Source organism: Mirounga leonina, unplaced genomic scaffold (assembly GCF_011800145.1).
Source record: "Mirounga leonina isolate KUSES-001 unplaced genomic scaffold, KU_Mleo_1.0 Mir_151, whole genome shotgun sequence".
Classification (NCBI taxonomy): Eukaryota; Metazoa; Chordata; class Mammalia; order Carnivora; family Phocidae; genus Mirounga; species Mirounga leonina.
This window is the reverse complement of record NW_023270377.1, coordinates 108577653-108595207: the sequence shown is the minus strand read 5'-3', so window position 1 is coordinate 108595207 and position 17555 is coordinate 108577653. Positions and strand designations below refer to the sequence as shown.

The 17555-nt window shown below is 38.1% G+C and overlaps 1 protein-coding gene across 2 annotated transcripts in view; it reads right to left on the bottom strand.

Moving 5' to 3' along the window:
* Positions 1–17555, bottom strand: part of UGGT1 (UDP-glucose glycoprotein glucosyltransferase 1) — a 114791-nt gene that overhangs the window by 37187 nt on the left and 60049 nt on the right. The window contains exons 20-29 of one of the 2 annotated variants that reach the window (XM_035008298.1): positions 16596–16694; positions 15671–15694; positions 15061–15155; positions 12734–12940; positions 11852–11983; positions 10924–11054; positions 8285–8380; positions 4258–4360; positions 2300–2379; positions 1000–1189 (exon numbers count right to left, since the gene is read on the bottom strand). In XM_035008298.1, the coding sequence (XP_034864189.1) occupies positions 1000–1189; positions 2300–2379; positions 4258–4360; positions 8285–8380; positions 10924–11054; positions 11852–11983; positions 12734–12940; positions 15061–15155; positions 15671–15694; positions 16596–16694 (1157 nt within the window). The remainder of the gene's footprint in view (positions 1–999; positions 1190–2299; positions 2380–4257; positions 4361–8284; positions 8381–10923; positions 11055–11851; positions 11984–12733; positions 12941–15060; positions 15156–15670; positions 15695–16595; positions 16695–17555) is intronic. The other variant, XM_035008299.1, reaches the window with a different exon arrangement.

Sequence of the window (17555 nt, the reverse complement as noted above, 5' to 3'; positions counted from 1 at the left end):
CAGGTATACTACCATAAGCACAAGCAACAAAAGAAAACAGATTTCATCGAGATTAGGAACATTTGTGCTTTAAAGGACATTATCCAGAAAGTGAAAGACAATTAACAGAATGAAAGATATTATTTACCTATCATATATTTGAAAACAGACTTGTATCTAGAATATACAAAGAACTCTTACAATTTCACAATAAAAAAAAAACCTGGCAATTTTTTTTAAATAGGCAAAGGATTTGAATAGACATTTCTCCCCAAAGATGATATACAGCCAATTAACACATGAAAAAATGCTCAACATCATGGGCAGGAATGGAAAATGGTGCAGTCACCCTGGAAAACAGTTTGGCAATCCCTCAGGTGATTAAACATAGAATTCCTGTATGTTCCACCAATTCCAAGAGAAATAAAAGCACACATCTATAAAAACTTGGACATGAATGTTCACAGCAGCATCATTTATAATAGCCAAAAACGTAGAACCCACCCAAATGTCTATCAATGAAAGGATAAACAGAATGTGGCATATCCATACAATATTTTCTCACAACAAAAAAGAATACTAATACATGCTACAACATGGATGAACCTTAAAAATAATAATTTAAGTGAAAGAAGCCAATCACAAAAATATATGATTCTCTTTAGATCAAACGTCAGAACAGGCAGATCCACAGAGACAGAATGTAGATTAGTGGTTGCCAGGAGGTCATGGAGAGTGACTGCTAATGGGTATGGAGTTTCCACCTAGTGGTGATGGCTGCACAATTCTGTGAATATACTAAAACTACTGAACTGTATACTTTAAAAGGGTAAACTTTATGGTATGTGAAATAGATCCCAATGAAGCTGTTATTTTTTAAAAATACAATTATACGTGAACATGGATATCTCAGAGGCTTGCCTGGACTGTGATCCAGTCTGTTCATTCAGAAACTATCACCACTCCATCTTAAACAGGTTTTCCACAAGATTACATATGTAGAAGCAATGATATTCTTACCTCTTCTAAATAAATATTATCAAGATCATATGGCGTTCTGACAGACTCCACCATCCAACTCTCAGGTGTGTTCAAATTCAGGGTGAAGAGAGGAGACTGTGGCATATCCAAAAATTTTGCTATTGGACCCTTAGCAAAGCTATTATCTGGAGTGAAAGAAATCTCTGGCTCTAAGACATAACGGTAAAAACTGAAATTTAAAAAAAAAATAAAATAAAAAGTGAGTCCTTTTAATACACTCACAGTCCTTAAGTTCACAGGCATCCACACAGGTAACTAATTGGCTTAAAATAAAACAAACTAGATTTGGAAGGGTAACCTCCCAGACTGGGAAAAGTGTTTCCAAAGCCATCTCTTGACCTAATTTATGCCTCCTATGGTTTTTGCAGATGCAAGAGAAGAGCAGGAGGGACAGAATTGAGAGGAGAGATCATTCTTTCTGGTACTGCTAAGGGTGGCCGTTGTTGGAGTCACAAGATTTCCTGAGCACATGCCTCCCTTCAATGAGAAAAAGTTATTTTTCTCTTAAACACAAAGTCCTAAATGGTGACTGGGTTCTCAGGTGAGCCCTGAAAACACCATACACAGTAGTTTAAACAATTCTCCTATTCAAGGACAATGTAGAAGCTGAGAACCATTTCAAACAGTATTTGAATTCACTTAGAATCTAACTTAAAAAACACGGCACATTTTTACATAAGAAATTTCCCACAGACCCAGCAGATGCTACCCTATTACTACTGCTTTTTATTTAACTTTCTTCATAAATGACCATTCCAAGGTTCAGAAAACATACAGCTAAGCCTGCCCTCATTCTCCAGATACATGCAAATGAGCCTCAGCAAGCTTCCTCTGACAAATATACTCCAACTTGAAATAACTGCTCCACTTTTAAGATAAAACGGGACAGACAAGTTTCTTTCTGTACCACAGCACATTTTTTTAACTAACTAGGTATATTTAACAGTTATATTGATCCAAATGCTCTAAAATTAAAGAACTACATAATTCCGAGGGAGGGAAGGGAGTGGGGGGGGGCGGGAAGCAGGAAGGCAGGCAGGCAAGCAGACAGGCCGGCTGGCCCAAGTAACTTGAGTTAATGCCACCTAAATGCTTCCAGACCCACACTAAATTCTTAGAACTTCTGATTAGAGCAGAAATTTAGCAAAACTGAACATTCAGTAAATGATCTTTTCAAACATGAAGTCCACCTATAAACCCATTTGATCCTTAACATTCAATACCTGCTTTCAGATTTAGTACCACGTTTTCGATTGATTTCTTCAACAGCTTGTCTTACCTTTTTAAAGGCATGTCAGAAAGTTTAGATTGGCAGTTCATAAACACTCTTAGATTCATGTTGATCAGCTGGGTTAAAACCTAAAAGAGCAAACCAGAGACAAAACCTAAAATTTTCCTACAGAGAAAGGGACTGCTACTTGAGACAAAATATTTACATTTTCTCTTCAGAAACATCACTCTGACACGGAGTTGAGAGAACATCTCTTAATATCTCAAGAAAGACAGAAAGATAATAAAAGCCATAAAATCTGCACTGGAGAAATTTTTGGAAATCTCAACTCTGGCATACAACCTAAATCACACACACGTATCACTTGGCAAAAACATGGCAAGTGGGCTACTGAAAATCACTGTTCCCCCTTGTATGGTGAAGCAACTGATGGATAATGGAGAGTTGTCTACACAAGGAAAATTTTAAAGGTTCATCGGTGCAGTTGTTGTTGTTGTCCAAAAATGTTTATTTAGAACAGGGACAGAAAAGGGCTTAAACTTCATCACCTTTCAGCTAATCCACCTCAAGCAGAACCATGAAGAGACCTAACCACCGCTATCCTCCACTCCTGGGCCAGGACCTCATCTATCTACCCACCTCCACTGCAGCCTGACCCTGAGGCAGGCAAGGCCCACACACCCCTGGCCACAGCTGAGGAAAGGGCAAGAGGACAACTTGTCTCTCTGTGAGATAATGGGCTTCTGCCTCTAAGCCTCCAGCCCTTGTGATGTACAGCCCCACTCCAGGGACCCACCCACATCTGGTTGAGGGAAGGTACAAGATACAGGGTAGGCTCCAAGGCTACAAATCTGATGAGAAGGCAACTCATAAAGGCTTGAAGTAGAGTGATCACAAAGAGGAGAGCCCACCCCCGGGCCCCCTGTCCTTGAGCCCCAGCTCTCAGTGTCAGTGGCCTTGGGCCCCCTCCCCTCAAACAGCACAGTCGCCCTCAGGCCACCCAGCCCCTTTCCCAGGGGTGCCAAGAATAAGTGCTGGACTGTAGGATTCTTTGGTCATCTTTCCACCTTCAGTTGAGCTCTGCTTCCCCCAGTGACTCACCCCAACCCACCCTCAGATGAAACAAAGACACTCAGGGCTTTCCTCCACCTTTCCTGTATCCTCAGGCTGGCTCCCTGACCACAAAGCTGTCCCTAGACCTGAGTCCCAACTCAGGCCTAGGGACATGTTCATATTCACTCCAGGGCATGGGATTTCAAAGAATGTTCATATTCACTCCAGGACATGGGAGAACCCCATTCTCTACTCCCCAGTCCTGCTCAGCATCAGCACTGTAGCCCAGCACCTCCTTACACACACACACACACACACACACACACACACCAGGGAGAGAGGCTCAGGGGCAGTTGAATGGACAGTGGTGCCAAGGTCTCATCACACCACAAACTTATTCTTGGCTAGAGAGTATGCATATTTACACACATCCATAAAAATGTTAGCTGATTATACATCAGTAAAACTTCACCTTAAAAAAGAAACACAACTGAAAAAAAATGTCAAAGCAACTGTCTTTTTGGCAAAGCTCTTAAATTTTCTTAAAATTGTAATATACACATCTACAAGACATGCCACAATTTGAAAAAATGCTAGTTTTAGAAAAGGAAAATAAAAAAGCAAAATTATTTTACCTTTTTAACTCTCATTCATTATAAATCAGAATATGGCATAAATCAATTTAATTAAAAGACACCTTGCTCTAAATAGGACATTTTTAAAAAATTACATGAGGAAACCAACCAAACTTGTACCAACTTTCTAAGGTTATGAGGCTGTTTCCAGAGCCATTAACCAATCTTTATGAAGACATTTGCTCTGCCAAGATGCCCTGTAGCATTTTCCAAAGCCCTCTGAAGATAACTAGGGGAACAATGACACTCTCAGGGAGTCACAGGGCCTGTGACCACTTCAGATAAAAAGATGCGAACTGCCTCTTAGGCTATGCCTACCAAGAGCAATGGGGCAAGTCTCTGTGCTTCTCTGGTGACAGGGTCAATGACAGCCACAACATCAAAGTATGTCTCCCCTTCCTTCGGCCTCATTTTAATTGCACTACAGAGATCAAAAAGACAAAATGTTAATCTGGTGGAAAACAGGAAACAAAGTTAACCTTTTTTATTAAGACCAACATAACCTATCCACGCTCTCAGCATTTCCAAAAACACTTCGGATCTAGAGCAACAAGGCTACATGGTGGTTAATCATGTACTTATGTCTACCTCAAAGTTTGCAAAACCTGCTAATGACTCAAGTTCACTCAAAATGAACAAAAGATGAAAACCAGCTTAAAATTGTATTTAACCAAAACCTGCTAAAAGCTGATATTTGTTTTTGACAATTACAAACATTATGCCAACTTTTATTTCCTGGCAAGAAGGGTATGAGAAGAGAAGAAATAAATGGATTTTTAAAAATAATACAAAGAACATTACAGAAAACTTGTGAGAGAAAAAGGAAATAATCGTAAAACCTCACCATCCCAACCCAACCATGCTGTGGCATTTTTCTCTGTAGCCCTTCTCAAATGCCTCTATAAAGAGCAGCTATACCTAAAGAAGATTAGCAATTTTATAATTCCTTCCTCACCCCACCACTTTGTCATAATGATTTTTCCATATTGTTACACATCAAATATCCTGAATAAAAAATAATCTTCTATTTACCAAGTGAATCTGCCATGTTTACTTAAGCTACTCCTTATTGTTGGGCATTCAGATGGCTTGCAGCCTGTAAGTAACTTCATACATAGTTTTTTTCATACTTGGAAACTTCTTTAGAGTCGACAAAATCCTAGATATGAGACTGCAGAGTCACTGGATACAAATATTTTTGTGGATAATATGTACTGTCAATCACATTTCCAAAAGAACTGAGTCAATTTTCAAGGACATTAAGTTATACATATTCTGTCTTCTTAGTAAGTTAAAAATAGCAGCTAAATGTTTAGGTTTCAGGTTGTCCCTCTCGGTTTCTGAGAAGAATGTACATTTCCCCACCCACAGTTTCCAGCTGCACAGCCTCCCTCCGAAGTCATATTGACTTAGATGACTTAAGAGGAGCAGGAGCCTCCGATATATTCTGAAAAGGGATAAACTTGGAAGGATTTTAAAATATATCCAATTTTCCAAAATCTTAATTGGTCAAATCAATGCCTATCTTTGTTTGCTCTGAACAATGTTTTAATATAGTTCTGGTGCTAACCACTACTGTTCTGTGCAAGAACATTTATCCAGTGAGGGGAAAACAAAAGTGCAAAATAAAATATAACTAACAAAACTGGGTAACTATAGTTTAAATGGGGATGAAGGTTATTTCAAACCTTAAGTGCTTTGGAAATAACCATCAAAATAGCTTTGTGCCTGTTATCAAAGCAGAGGTTTTCAATTTTTGATGAAACTAACAATTCCAGCTGTCAATAATTATTCCAAAATAACGTTGTTGGTTTTTTTTTACTCTAATACAGCTGTTTTCAAAGTGTGGCTCCAAATCAGCAGAATCAGCTTCATCTGGAAATTTGTTAGAAACAAACTGTCAGCCATAACCCAGACTTCCTGAATCAGAAACTCAGGGGGTGGGTCAGGCAATCTGCACTTGAACAAATTCTCTAGGTAAAAGCCGAAGTATGAGAGCCACTGCCCTCAGATAACCTGGACTTCTCTGCTTCTCTAGAATTCCAGAAGGAAAAAGCTCACTAGAGAATAGCATTATATAAATTCTCACAAAGGGAAGAAGAAGAGAAGTCCCAAGGAGTCCTATAGAGTATAGCATCTGAGTCAGGCATGCCCAGGCCAAAACCTGTGAACCTGGCAGGTCTGGGCAGAGTTCTGTGTGACATGTTAATGTTCTGACCCAGTGTTCTAAGTGATCTGCGAAAGGTATAACCAGAAACTGATCCTGGTTGGCCTTTTAACCACTCTATATCTCTATAACAAAAAAGTAAAACAAAAGCCAAGATTAGAGGAACAGTGGTATGGAAATGGACAACAGTATAAACTAACAATATCATGTGGAAACATATTTGCTGTATTAGAGAAAAGACCAGAGTAAGGCCAAAAGTGACAGACACAGGAACAAGATTTGGGAGTCATACACATTTTCATGAAGTGAGTAGAGCAAACATCAAAGAATACAGTGCTTTCCCAATCTTAAGGTACACAAGCGTGACCTGGGGGGATCCTGTTACAACGTAGATACTGACTCAGAAGGTCTGGTCTGGGGCCGGATATTCTGCATTTCCAACAAGCTCCTAGATGATGCCCCACTGCTGTTCTGTGAGTCACACTTTTAGGGCAAGGAGATACATAACCAATAATTCAGACCTTTTTATTTCTCACATAAATAAGAAACGTCTGATTTAAGTATAACACTCATTTAACTAACACAACCCCAATAAGAATTTCTCTAATTATAATTTGTCTCACAACAGAATTTGTAATTAGAGCATTTTAATTATATAGGACTCATGGAGAAAATGATATTCTAAAAAGGGAAGAGATTCTGGCTCAGGACTCACTATCTTGGCCATGAAAGGCAAACAGGATAGCAAGCCAATTGGGAAATATGTTTCCTGTGGTAATAACTAGTTGGGTTACTTCCTGAAAGTATACAGTGATGAGAAAATGGGTGCTAATGGGCAAAATCCAAATAGGATTAGCAAAGAGCCACAGAAGTCTTCACCCACTGGCGATGTAAGAAGTTAGGACACACAGCCAGTGAGAAAGGAGAGAGTCTCCATTCTAGCTTGGATCATCAAACAGTCTGGTCAAATTTGATCCCCACAAGAACTGGCTGTAAGAAAGCATGGATCAATGAAACCGAAGTCCAATCTACCCCAGACTAATTAAATCAAAATCATAACGGAGCAGGATGTAGGCTTCAATATCTAAAGCCTCTAAGGCACAATCAAGATATATAACCTTGCCTGGCTACATACATCAACTGTAAGGATTCTTCCTAAAGACAACTTAATCTTAAGTCTAATCATGAGGAAACGACCCAGACTATGGGACATTCTATAAGATAAATGGTCTGGACTCTTTAAAAAGTCAGTCATAAAAGACCAAAAAAAAACCCCAAAGAACAAAAAACACAAGGAACTGTTCTAGATTTAAGGAGACTAAAAAAGACACACAACAAAGAACTGCAACAGGTGATCTGGACTAAATCAAAGAACACAACAGTTTTCAAAGGTCATTACTGGGGCCTTGGAGAAATGTGAATATGGACTGTGTACTACTAAATGTCACTGTATCAAGGTTAAATCTCTGAGGTATGCCAACAGTGGAGACACTCCTAGTGCTCAGGAGATACGTGCTGAGGAATTCAGGCATGATGTGTAATGATGTCTGCAATGGACCTTCAAATAGTTCAGAAAAAATGTAAGTACATATAAGTTTGTACACAAACATAAATATACATTATATGTACTATACATACATAACACATGCACAAACCCACACACAGACGACAGATAAATGTGGCATAATGTTAACAACTGGTGAAGCTAGGTTAAAGATATCTGGGTGTTCATTGTAATAATCTTTCAACTATTCTTTAGCTTTGAAACTTTTGAAATAAAAAACTCAAAACCAAAAGGCAAGGACTTTTTCATAATGCTAAATTTATTTTTATTTTATTGAAAACAAAACCGTTTTCAATAAAAGATGAACAATACAAGTGCTCTAACAACCTGTTTATTTTTGAGTATGAGAAAACTACAACTGTTTCATTAAATGCTTTCTGTTTTCTAAAAGGGTACAGTCAGAACTATTTCAGATTTATTTAGAAATAAATGTCAACTTTTATGCAACTGAGATCTGTATATGAATTCGGCATATGAAAATGAGTATATATGAAAACTGTACACTGGACAAATTTTCCATTTCAATAAGAACTTATGTACACGCTTCATATGAGGTAAAGGCAACCTTAAGATTTTATTCAAGAATATGCATAAATTCAGTACTAATTCTGTACCTATGTCTGTCTTCAAAAAACTGGTACTCGATTCTTGCATCTCCTTTTGGTTGAGCTGACAGGAGAGCATCCACCTTCATTACCAAGTCACTTGCCCTGAAAGACATGGTTGGTGAAAATTTAGCATCTTTAACTGAAGGTTTTTCCAATTATTGCTGAACATAATATAATCAGCCCAAGTACTGAATGCCAACAAGATGGTTTGAAGAACATATGAACTTTATACAAAATGGCAAGAGAAAAACTGGCAATTATATAGTCCACAAAGACTCCACAAAGCGGGGGGTGGTCCAAGGCTATGCCCACGATATGATGGCTTCAAGTCATGGGAACACCTCCTGACCTGCATCAGGGAAGTGTTTCATAGGCCAGAACAAAGGGCATCACTAAAAGCCACTGAGGTAGGAGGAAACCTCTTTACCTGTAGCTTCGTTATTGCCAAGTCACACAAGACTTGGCAAAGGTACTACTCTGGCAGCTGTCAAGGTCAATACATCACTAAGACATGCATCTTAAATTCTGCAGCATGAGGGTATATGAAAGAGATGAAGAGAAAAACCGTAAGAACTTTTAAATTTTATATCTTCCAACTTATTCACCAAAGAACACTATCAAAAGAATGAAAATGCAACCCATGGAATGAAAGAAAATATTTGCATATCATCTATCTATAAGAGATTGATACCCAGAGTTTTTACATATTTACATGGAACTCCTATAGCTCAATAATAAAAAAACAATTAAAAATGTGCAAAGGGGCGCCTGGGTGGCTCAGTTGGTTAAGCGACTGCCTTCGGCTCAGGTCATGATCCTGGAGTCCCAGGATCGAGTCCCGCATCGGGCTCCCTGCTCGGCAGGGAGTCTGCTTCTCCCTCTGACCCTCTTCCCTCTCATGCTCTCTGTCTCAAATAAATAAATAAAATCTTTTAAAAAATAAATAAATAAATAAAATAAAAATGTGCAAAGTAGGGGCACCTGGCTGGCTCAGTCGGTGGAGCGTGCGACTCTTGATCTCGGGGTTGTGAGTTCCAGCCCCACTCTGGGTGAAGTGATTACTTAAAAAAAAAAAAAAATGTGCAAAGCACTGGGAAGATATTTTCCCAAAGATATACAGATGACTAATTAGCACGTAAAGAGCTGTCAACATCACTAATCATTAGGGAAGTGCAAATCAAACCACAAAGAAATACAACTTCACACCCATTAGGGTGGGTTATTACCAAAAAAAAAACAAACAAAAAATAAAAAATAAAAACAAAGAAAAAACCACCACCAGAAAATAACAAGTACTGAAAAAGATGTGGCGAAATTAGAACCCTTATGCATTACCGATGGGAAATAAAATGGTATGATCTCTGTGGAAAAACATATGATGGTTCCTCAAAAAATTAAACATAAAAATACACCTTTCAACTATATTCATTTGATATAAAACCATGTGTATATGACTTATGGGCTCTAGTTATATAGCAGGTACATGGACCAATTAAATAATTCATTTTCTTCCACTGGGAAATAACTCATTAAAATACATTAGTTAGGGGCGCCTGGGTGGCTCAGTCAGTTAAGCGTTTGCCTTCAGCTCAGGTCATGATCCCAGGGTCCTGGGACTGAGCCCCACATCAGGCTCCCTGCTCAGTGGAGAGCCTGCTTCTCCCTCTCCCTCTGCTGCTCCCGCTGCTTGTGCGCTTGCTCTCTCTCTGTCAAATAAATGAATAAAATCTTGAAAAAAAAATACATTAGCGGGGCGCCTGGGTGGCTCAGTTGGTTAAGCGACTGCCTTCGGCTCAGGTCATGATCCTGGAGTCCCTGGATTGAGTCCCGCATTGGGCTCCCTGCTCGGCAGGGAGTCTGCTTCTCCCTCTGACCCTCCCCCCTCTCATGTGCTTGCTCTCTCTCATTCTCTCTCTCTCAAATAAATAAAATCTTTAAAAAAAAAAAAATACATTAGCTAATAATAACACTGAAAGAATTAAAATAAAAATTAAAAACCAACAATAACCAAATCATTACCTTTGGAGGTTGCAAGAGAAACAACTCATTATTCTATACTCTTAAATAAAGGAAAAGAAGCATTTAACCTGACTTTCCTTTCATGGACAAAATAAAACAGATAAGGGAAAGTATCTCTTTTTTTTTTTTTTTAAGATTTTATTTATTTATTTGACAGACAGAAACCCACAGCGAGAGAGGGAACACAAGCAAGGGGAGTGGGAGAGGGAGAAGCAGGCTACCTGCTGAGCAGAGAGCCCAATGCGGGGCTAGATCCCAGGACCCTGGGATCATGACCTGAGCCAAAGGCAGACACTTAACGACTGAGCCACCCAGGCACCCAAGGGAAAGTATCTCTTTACAAGAGTATCCCAAGATAACAAAAACAAAAACAAAAACTCACCCCTCTATTTTTGCATATGTTTGAAATTTTCCACAACCAAAAAAATAAAATGGAAAGACCTAATTCAGTTCTTTAAATAAATTAACTTGTTTCAACAGAAGCAAAAATAAACACCTGAACTGAAAAGCATTATCATATGTTCAAACTGGAAATAAAACACCATGAAATAGGTAGCATGAGGAAAGTTCAACTAACACAGTACCTATGACATGCACTAATTAATTTCTTCCATGGGAAAACTTACACATCTTCTTCTACCCGAAGCTGTTGAATATGGGATTTGATTTTCTGTCCTGAAGTTTTTAAGATGATATTTTCTAGGAGGTGGAAATCGTCCTGATTAAAGAGTTCACTGTCCTCCAGTGGCCCAATGATCTGTGAAGAAGAACAGGGTGGTCAGTGCTAGAATCACAGCTGGAAAGAAGCCCTCTGCTGTCCTCAGGCTATCTTACAAACCTAATCACTTTAAAGACCCAAGACATGTATACATTGAATATCAATGAAAAAGGTAAAAACAGAATCCAAATCAACTCATCCAATTATGTATTTACTTATCAATTCCTCAACTACAGAGGGTAGACCTGTATACTTCACAATATTTTTATAGTAAGCAACTCTGAAGTAAAACAAAATAGTCACATAGTTTCATTAATTCTCGCTGAATATAAAAAAAAACAGAGCCAAACCAGAGATGCAGTGTAGTGAATGACAGACAGCAGAGATTTCACCCCCAGTGCTAAGAGATTAAAGTTTGGTATATCCCCCCCCCCCAGTCTCATGTCCCTGGCTGCATATATGTATGAAATAGTCTAACCCTGCGCCAATGAAGTTGACAGAGACTACACAACTATGAACGCAGTCCCCACAGGGGATGAATACTTCGTGTATCAAAGCCTTATCAACTTATTCTCTGAGAGACATCACACTCTTACTGCCACCGTACATGTGGCAGGACATAATTATACAGCAGGAAGGTTTTACACAAGGATGCTTGTGAAAAGCAAACCTCCTTTGAAATAAGGGTGCAGAAATTATCATCAGCACTGCATAAGCCTCAATCCCCTTTGGAAAGAGTGGCTCTGTTTGAAGAGTTTACTAGCTTTGGACAACACTGCCAACCCTGTTCACTGATCTAATTTGAGGTCAAGTTTGTCTCAGGACAAAATCCTCACCCTTCCATTGCTGATCACTGCCCTCTGTCCCTTCTTCAGCTTCAGAACATCCCTGCAGTACATGGCATGAGACAAAATGAAATCCATTTTGGAAGACTCAAAGACCTCTTTAAAAAGACTGAAATCCATGCCCTAGGAAAGTAATTGTTATTAAGGAAAAGTAATTGTTATTAAGCAAGCCATAAAAATGAATAATCATAATGAATAAATCATAAAATGCTCTTTTAATGTAAAGTCAGAGCTAATTTTAAGAATTAACATTATGATGTCTTAATTCTCCACTCCTCCCATTTTCTCCCACCCTCCCACTTATCAAGTAATGCTTATTTCCTGCTCCTATTCTTTTATGTGGTTGCACCATTGGCAAATTATTCTTCATTATACCTTTATTCTGCATTTTAAAATCTTGCTAATTTCAAGGGCCTTTTTTCTAATGGAAATATCAAGTATACTCATCATTTTATAAGAATTTTAAATCTACAAAATAGTCCAAAAGGTAGTAACTTATATAATGAATACATGTGGGGGCTTATATCAGAACACATTAAGAACACATAAGCCTCTAACTCATAAGAAACTTCACAGTTTTTTGCTCTATAACAAATCAAATATTGCCTGTCTTTTAAAAACTATACAAAACAAATGGCTTTGTGCTTAAAACATGAATTTATATGAGTCATATCTTAAAACTTTATTTAAAGGTATTAAAAGTGGTAAGGGGAATGTGGCAGAATTGTTATATCTTAGAAAGATTCTTCCAAACTAAGAAAATCCTCTGAAACTCAATACTAAAATCACAAATCCCAATCATGAACAAGACACATCAGACCATGGCAATGAACTTCTGTGGAAAGTAACCCCATGCAACACATTGAGACTTACCCCGACAGAGAACCCCCCAATGTCAGCTCCTGCAGCCAGGGCCTCTGCGGTCTCCTCCTTGGCCATTTTTGTGATGAAATTCTTAGCAGAGTTGGAGGTCTGTGTTTGGAGAGCTGCCCAGATTGCTCTGGAGATCTGAGTGTTCTTATAACTTATATCTTCACTAGGATTATTGATCATGCTTATTCTAACATTGTTACTGGATTTCTATTTACAAAATGGGAAATAAGAGTTATATGGTAGATGTTTTGAACTTAAAAAGTGGCATTAACATCATCATATTCCATTAAGTAGCAAATACAACCTCTCTTCAAGGTCTTCAGTCCTCTTCTGTATACAGAATAAAATTAAAATGCTATAGCCAGGCTTTCAAACCCCTACATAAACTGGTCCCCAGTCTACCTTTCCAACTTCATTTCTTACCATCCCTGTATATATAGCTCCTTTACAGACCAACAGAGTCCTGTATTTCCCAACACATTTTGTATTATTCTAACACACTCCATGCTTCATGTTGGCATACAAAACCCCAAGTCCATCCCATCTTTCCTCCCCTCAGTCCCAACCAATCTTCAGGCTTCTATTCAAATACTTCTTTGTTCACATGGCCTTTCCAGATGCCTTGCAAAAAATTAATCTCTCCCTGGGATGCCTGGGTGGCTCAGTCAGTTAAGTGTCTTTTGGCTCAGGTCATGATCCCAGGGTCCTGGGATCAAGTCCCACATCGGGCTCCTTGCTCAGCAGGGAGCCTGCTTCTCTCTGCCTGCTGCTCCCCCTGCTTGTGCGCGCGCTCTCTCTCTCTCTCATAAATAAATAAATAAATTCTTTAAAAAAAATTAATCTCTCCCTGAGTAAAAAGATAAGAATCCATGTTGGAAAAGTTATCTGGGACCCATAAAACCTTGTGTCATGAACATAAGCAACAAAAATTCATACTAATGTGTATCAAAGGATGCATACAAGAATAGTGATAGCAGCATCCTTCAGAATAGCCCCTAACTAGAAAAAAACGCCACAGTCCATCAAAAAGATTAAACAAAGTTTTATAATTTTGTGGTATAGCCATACAATACAATACAGCACAATGAAAAAGAACTAACTACCACTACTTGTAATATCATGGATAAATCTCAAAAATGTTGAGTAAAGAAGGCAAACATAAATATGTGAAGGGGGGTGATGGAGACACAAGCAGGAGAGGGCTTTCTGGAATTTGATAATTCTGTATTTCTTGACCTGGGTGTGGTCACCTGGGTGTTCCCTTTGTGACACCATGTATCCTATGATTTGTGCACTTCTTTTGATTCTATATTTTACTTCTTTTTTTTTTTTTTTTAATTTTCAGGGCACTTGGGTAGTGCAGTAGGTTAAGCATCTGACTCTTGGTTTCAGCTCAGGTCATGATCTCAGGCTTGTGAAATCAAGCCACGCATAGGGCTCCGCTCTCAGCATGGAGTCTGCTTGAGATTCTCTCAACCTCTCCCTGCCCCTCCCTCTAAAACAAATTGAGAAAAAAATTTTTCAATTCTCCCTTCTTGTTCTCCCACTCTACCACCACTCAAGCATTTATAAATTTGAGTTAGAATCTTATTTATGTATCTACTTTCCTTCATCCTGATTTAACTTTGAATTGACTACACCATCTGGTCTACTCCTTTAGACAATTAAAGGCACTTAGCATGTTAGTGAAGTTGAAATCACCTTGATATTTTAGTACTTCAATAAGCCTCCTCAGGACACAGGGTGGCAAGGGGACATGGGAAGGGTATGAAATGTGGATGAAGACTCAATTTGAAACTGCTCAGGAAAAGGAATTGTAACAGCTCATTCTCTGACAATAACACTCTCTAGAGGAGTCCATTTCTTCCCAACCATTCACCACTGCCATTCACTCAAGTTCTACAATTTATGTGCTATGTGTATTTCAGACCATCTATATGTGCATCCCTCTGTGTGCCTAGATCTGCTTCTATTATATGAGGACTAAGGTGTCTGCCTGGTATTTCCCCCACATCTAGACCTCCTTTAATGAAAAGGCCCTGCCTCCCCCATGCAATATACAGTATGATCTTCACAGCATCTCTGCAGCAAAACATGAACAGTCACACAATAAAAACTTGTCTATGATAAGGATCTCATTTTTTTTCTCTATAAGAATCTATACTCTTAAATAAAATCAGAACACTGCAGTCTCCCCTCTTTTCTCACTAGTGGGCAGACCTTCGAAGAAACAATGGTCCTTTCCCTCAAGTACTAAAAAAGCAGGACTCCCGCTTCCCACCCAGAACAGTAACATCAGCACACAGAATGGAGGTGCAGATACTTGCCTGATGTTTAATAGCATCATACAGTAACTGTCTTCCAGAAGGGCTATCAAAATCCCCAACAATCCAAAAAGTTACAGGCCTAATGAAAGAATCATCTGTAGAAAAACAAAAACAACACACTGAGTCAGAGGGAAGAAAGCACATTCTATGTTTCAATATTGTTACTAAGCCAAATAATTTCTGAAAACCATGCAAAAAATAAGAAAATGACAAGTTTAATAAAGATACAAAGCAAAAGTAGTGAAACTTCTATACTAGAATGAAAGCAGAGTAACCTTCCATGTGGCTTAATTACAAACTAGGAACATGCATTTATTAATTCTACTATGGCTCAGGCAACTGTTAGCATATACAATGAAAAAGAGCCTTTGAACATGTGGGTAACATATCACAGTCTTTAATCATATTAATTTGTAACTTTCTGAAATAGAATTCTTCACATTTATACAATTTATACAAATTTTATCTGCATTTGACAAATTATCTACTATTACCCACAGGTTCTAGAAATGTCACAATAAAGTGTCAATAAATTCTGAATCACAACATTGCCTGGAACCACATAAGATAATTAAGAAAAGAACCCGAACATTCTGAAGTTTAAAATTACCATAGATTTCCTTGGAGGACATTCCTAGACAGAGGTAAAGGAAAAAGTAGAAGAAAATGTCATTGCTATAATGGATGCCTACCTTAAGAGTCAAAATTTTAAATAATGCCTAATATGATCAATCTTCTCTCTGCTCTGTAATCCCCTTAGCTGTATAGCACTGTTCCAGGGCCCCTTGGAACTAATTTCTTTGAGGAACCAAATGGAGCAATTGCTTTTATTTACATAGATCTGGGAAGCCAGAAATTCTCCCTAGGACAAGGCTACAGCATGGATAAAAATAGCTGCCTTAAATGACAGTCAGTGCTTTGAAAGGATAGTAAGTATGGCCAGAGGGAGAAAGGACATGTCTGCCCTTAAAATATCATTTCACACAATTTTAGCCTAAATAACTGACTCCATATTAAAAATCAGTTTTAAAATGTGCACAGGATTCCTAGAACCAAGTTAATCTTATAAACCCTAAAAAATTTAACTCAGTGTTGTCACTGAAGAGGCAAGTCAAACCAATTTTCAATCCATTAACCCATGTTTACATCATAAATGTTCCCACATTTGAATCATGAAAAAATATTTCATTTCACCTTAATAGCTAATAAATAATATCTAATATAAGAAAACAACATTTGAATTTTCAAAAACTCCACTTTTTGGAGTTTCAAAAACTCCACTTCATAAAGAATTTAATTTTAAACAGGTATTTTCTGGGTTCAAATCATTGTAAGAAATAATTAAAAAAAGAAATGATGAAATCTCTTTCTAGTAGATACTGAAGATTGAATTATTTCTACAAATACTAAAAAATAATTAATAAAAGAAATGAGGAAATCTCTTTCTAGCAGACACTGAAGATTTAATTATTTCTACAAATACTAAAAAAAAAAAAAAAAAATGTTGAATCCAAGATAAGCCTAAAATGGATTACCTTTCTTGGTCAGATAGTTCATACTATTGGCTATAGCAGCAGTCTTGCCTTGGGAATCCAGAACAGTAAATCTAGCATAGTCATCCACAAAAAAGTTATCTGGAAGAGAAAGTTGAAACAGATTTATAATTAACGTGCTTAAATTCAATCTAATGTTAATATTCAACTGATAATCTGATTTGTCCATAATACAAGATTTATAAAAATACATGAGTGAAATCTATTGTTTCGGGTTTATTGAACAATTATTGCCCTCGGACAATGCTCTTACCATTCATTTCCCCTCGAGTTACTTTTGTTAAAATCCCAGTTTCATGTAGTCATTCCTTTGATCTAAACTACCCAGTAATTTCTTCCTACCTACAAAATGGTCTCCATCCTGTATCAGAAACCCTCTATCTCCAAGAATCTCCCCAATCTTATGCATTCTTGCACTCTAACACAAATGCCACTCTTCTCTCACCATCCTCCAAGCATAGGTGGCTCACCTACCCCTCCCTCTATGTCTGTCCACCCACTCACCCATCTACCCTTTCACTCAACAGACCTTACCAAGGACCTACTATCCTTTAAGTCAATATTCCAGTAAAAGGAAAGAAATGGTAAGTAAGACAGACACAGCTCATGACATCATGTAGGGGAGGGGAGAAAGCACCAAAAGTCTTAAAGCCTTCACGTCGGGCTCCCTGCTCAGTGAGGAGCCTGCTTCTCCCTCTCCCTCCTGCTCTGCCTGCTTGTGCTCTCTCTCTGTCAAATAAATAAAGAAAATCTGAATAAAATAAAGTAAAATGATGGAAACAACAAAAATTTAGGACAAAAACTCCCAATACTGCTTGACTTGCTCTATTAAAACTTCTGGTAAAAAGCTAAAACCTAACTATGAAGAAAGAGTTTATGTCGCTTTCTGACTACTTCCTTTTTCAAATATAAGCAGAGATGTACATCTTCCTCTATCTAAAA